At 34.2% G+C, this 4,197-nt stretch overlaps 1 protein-coding gene across 2 annotated transcripts; it reads left to right on the top strand.

The window, feature by feature from the left end:
* The first annotated feature begins 221 nt into the window (after nucleotides 1–221).
* Nucleotides 222–3,880, top strand: LOC105570287 (threo-3-hydroxyaspartate ammonia-lyase-like). 2 transcript variants are annotated; one of them, XM_012027380.1, is made up of 6 exons: nucleotides 222–587; nucleotides 836–949; nucleotides 1,447–1,811; nucleotides 2,400–2,568; nucleotides 2,721–2,998; nucleotides 3,190–3,880. In XM_012027380.1, exons 1-6 carry the CDS (start codon nucleotides 429–431, stop codon nucleotides 3,434–3,436), a joined length of 1,332 nt encoding a protein of 443 aa, XP_011882770.1. In that variant the 5' UTR covers nucleotides 222–428; the 3' UTR covers nucleotides 3,437–3,880. The 2 variants fall into 2 exon arrangements, with proteins under 2 accessions (XP_011882770.1, XP_011882769.1); XM_012027379.1 differs by having other exon boundaries at nucleotides 1,441–1,811.
* The last annotated feature ends 317 nt before the right edge of the window (nucleotides 3,881–4,197 follow it).

The raw sequence follows: 4,197 nt of genomic DNA, 5'->3' as shown, positions 1-4,197 counted from the left end.
GTATCACATGAAATATTTCTGAAATATTTCTGAAAGGTTTTTGTGCTGTATGGGAAGTCTGCGCTAGAACAGTTATTTTTTCAAACAGCAGATCTCACGTACACTCGTTATTTATCGAGCAAAGCTAGTTTGCGATTGCCAAATTTATAAACACACTAGAGAGTTACAGAAGAAACAAACACACACTTTGAGAGAGGACAAAAGACGGCTTGCCGGTGACAAGTAACGATTGTTCTCAGCGAGGAGGAGATTAGTTTTCCGCAGTAACGAAATCTAATTTGACGCTATTCTTTGTTACTGAATATCTGCGTGTCGAGTGATTCCTATACTTATGTACATATTGGACAAGTAACGTATCATTTTTACGTATCCGTGTTTCTTCTATTGAGGAAAAAGCATACGAATAGGAAGACAGCTGGCAATAGAAAATGGCAAACTTAGATGACTTAGAAAGACTAGAGAGGGAAAGACAAGAAATAGAAATATCATTAACTGAATTCCCATTAAATAACTTGCTATTCTCTTACACTTTGGTCCATGAATTGTCGCAAAATGAACCTAGAAATGGCCAATATTTAACGACATGGGTAAGTACTTCAAAACTTGATTAATCGTAGCTTCAAAGCTCAATTCATGCAGAATGTACATTAACGCGTACCTGCAACAATATTTTCGTATTTTAAAAATAGTTTTCAGAAATGCACACGTAGGACTAACAGTATCCCGCCTCTATTTGAACGTTCATCCAATATTTAGTACTGGAAATGTTTTCGCGATACATCGTGTTGGTACAATAGTAAAAATGTAATTTTGCTAATATAGTTTCTTTTTGTAGTGGGTAATAGACAAAGGCTCCGATCAGTCAAAAACATATAAAATCTCGTTGCAAATTATCGAATCGGCAACGCACCAGATACGAGAACACATTTGGACAACACCATACACTAAGGTGATGAATACCGTAAAACCTTCTTAATTTAGCAATTTGCGCTGTTGGAGAGTACAATTGTGAAAAAGCAATGACCCAAAATCGACAATACCCTCCCAGCGAGAAATGACTCGTCGATCGATGTCGATTCGACATCTCTCCGACATCGATCGACGAATCATTTCCCACCGGGTTGATTCCAATTCTGAAATCTCCAATAATCTAAGGACTCTTAGATTTCGAAATACAAGTATTCACAAATGTGTAAAACTATGAAATATAAACAATTTCCTGTTTTATGTATTAAGAAGTGACTTGAAATAAGTTTAGCTGTAAATTAAAATATAGACAACGCGTAACAAATTAATACAAATTGAGGATATTTTGAGTAACAATTTGCCCGTGTTTCACGCAAATTATAATATGTACGATTTCGATTGCACGCATTGTAACGCGAAATAGTAAAGAATCGATTCAGGACGATTAAATGCCAACCGAATGTAATATAATAGCTTCAGATTCCGTTCCTCAAGGAGAATAATTTTCATATCTATTTGAGGGAAGAACTTTACCAGTTTACGCAGTCCGTCAAAGCACGCGGCGTGGTTTATAGTCTGCTACAGCTGTCGGACGATGAGAAACGCAAGGGCGTGATAACAATCTCGACAGGCAACTTCGCTTATTCTCTCTGTCATTTTGGAAAAAAGTTTGGAATACCGGTGACAGTGGTGTTGCCACTAACAGCGCGGGATGAAAATATTGCGAGGTGTCATGCGTATGAAAACTCACACATAACAGTGCACGTCCAGGGTAACGATATAGTAGAAGCGCATCACATCGCTTTGCAACTTGCCAAGACAAAAGGTTTAGTTTACATCGATGGGTACGTTTTTTTTTCTTCAAAATTACCAATTAAGTTGAAATCAGGATAGAAAGAATTATTTTATAAAGGTAACTTGTTATGTTGTTGCCGTTACTCAATAACTATAATAGCGGCAACGACATTACAAAGTGTTCTTCCCAATTTTGGTTAAAATACATTCTCGTTGAAAGATAACATTTTCACAGGGTTGGGAAAGCTACTCTATAAAAGTATCTAGTTACAGTTACAGATGGAGAGAAAGTAATCAAGTTAAGGTAGAGTTACCAAAAAAAGTAACTGTAACTGTAACTTCGTTACAAGTAACCCAGAGAACACACATCTAAGATGTCTAAAAGACGTCTTAAAGATGATTTTTAGACATGCATGTTCTCTGAGAACGAGTTAATTCCCAACCCTGCCTTTTCAATAATTATACAATATATATCTTTAATTAGGACATAATTTTATCACATTCAGAAATTAGTTAAAGGATTTAATTAATATCATTTATATAATTATACTTTATTGTCTTAAGAGATGCTTGATTTGTTAATAATTTTACCCAATTCCATGACCAAATTATTCAACGACTTTCGATTCTTCGGGTAGGCATGACCATCCAAACATGGTTATTGGCCAAGCCACATTGGCCTTAGACATGTTGGCGCAGTTTATAGACGCTGAGGCAGTGATATTACCAACGGCGTTCAATAATTGTACATCAACAATGGGTATTGCAATGGCAATCAAAGAGTGGAATCCAAAAGTAAACGTTATCGTGAGTGAATAAATGCCTTTTTTATAATTTTTAATTAAAAACCATTGTTTTTCATTTCGGTCTAAATAATGAATCATATTTCGACTAAAAAAACAATTGCACGCACTTTGGATGGAAATGAAAAGTAAATTGCATATAATTTCACTTTTTAGCGAGCTTATACGGATATTCCTGATACTTTAACTCATTTCATTAGAACGCATACGTATCTGAGTGACGAAATCGTGCAATGTCCACCGAGAACGTACACGTGGTATGAAAGGCTTACAGATATACCGCAGTATTGGATCAACAAGGATGTTGTGGTAAATTCAATACTTGTTGAAGAAGCGGAGCAAGTCCTAAAAAATGAAAACATTATTGACAAAAATGCAGCAATTGGTTTAGCTGCGATTTTATCTGGTTCACTCAATGAGCTAAAGGGAAAAAGGTGACTTGTGTTTAATAAGTTCGATAGTTTCTTTCACAATTTGTTAATTCTACAATAATATGTTTATTATAGAATTTTATAAATTTTATAAGTTTCCACGAAACAAAGATTGGTTTCAATTTAATAATGATATAATTTAATCTTATAGTATTACAGTATTATTTTGTAACATTGTAATTCTTTCTCTGCAGGGTGATACTACCTGTGTATGGCAAAATCGATTCGACTCACGATCTTATAACGGTAAACGGAGAAGTTCCAGAACTTGAAGAAACTGAAGAAGAAGAAGAAGAAGAAGAAGAAGAAGAAGACGATAGACGAGCGAATATAGAACTGCCGGCGTTTCGTAGTGTGCCTTCAAGATTAGCAAATTTATTTTTAATTTTCGAGCTTCTTTTTTTATATTTGAGACTTGATTTTGGCACGGAGCCTCTGTAATTTTCTGCCATTTAAATTTTCTATCATTTTCTACAAAACAATACATTGTGAAATAGATTAAATCGTAGTGTACTTCGTTGTAAAATCATCAGCTTGAGAAAAGGCTACATTACGTGGCAACTTGAGAAAGAGGATTGTTAGCATGACATCTTCGCTAATTAGAACTTTAAACTTGATGAAATCGCGGTACGACACCGACATTTAATTATGCGAATCGGGGTTGTCGCGGATCTACGCGTTTCTCACCGAATCTCTAACATCCGTATAGTTTCACAATATTGTTACAGCGAAAGACTGTAACTCGAGATGTAACAATGACTTCCTATATATTACATTTGCATACAAGTTACTTGCATTATATTTCTTGCATTATAAAACTGCTTTAACGAAAAGTGAATAGCTGTTTATCGCTTCTTACAACTCCGTAAATTCTACCATCACACATCTTAATATTTAAGTTACGCATCTTGCCATTAATAATTAAGTTTCTTTTCTAAAAAAAAAAGTTTATGTAAACTCGAAGGAGAAATAAACGTTTTAGTTTTGAGTTACCTTTTACATTTCAATATTAAATAAATAGATAAATTTGCGAAAATATGTGAATTTAGGAATAGCGGACACAAACATTTGTTGCAACATTCTGAAAAAAATTTAATCTGCAAGATCAAACAATACAATTAAAAAGAAATATGTTACATATACATATGTATATATGTGTTACGTATGTATGTATATTTAGATTCATACATAGATACGTATGA

This window comes from Vollenhovia emeryi, unplaced genomic scaffold (genome assembly GCF_000949405.1).
Source record: "Vollenhovia emeryi isolate VEMERY1.0 unplaced genomic scaffold, V.emery_V1.0 DF939121.1, whole genome shotgun sequence".
Classification (NCBI taxonomy): Eukaryota; Metazoa; Arthropoda; class Insecta; order Hymenoptera; family Formicidae; genus Vollenhovia; species Vollenhovia emeryi.
This window is presented reverse-complemented; position numbering and strand designations above follow the sequence as displayed.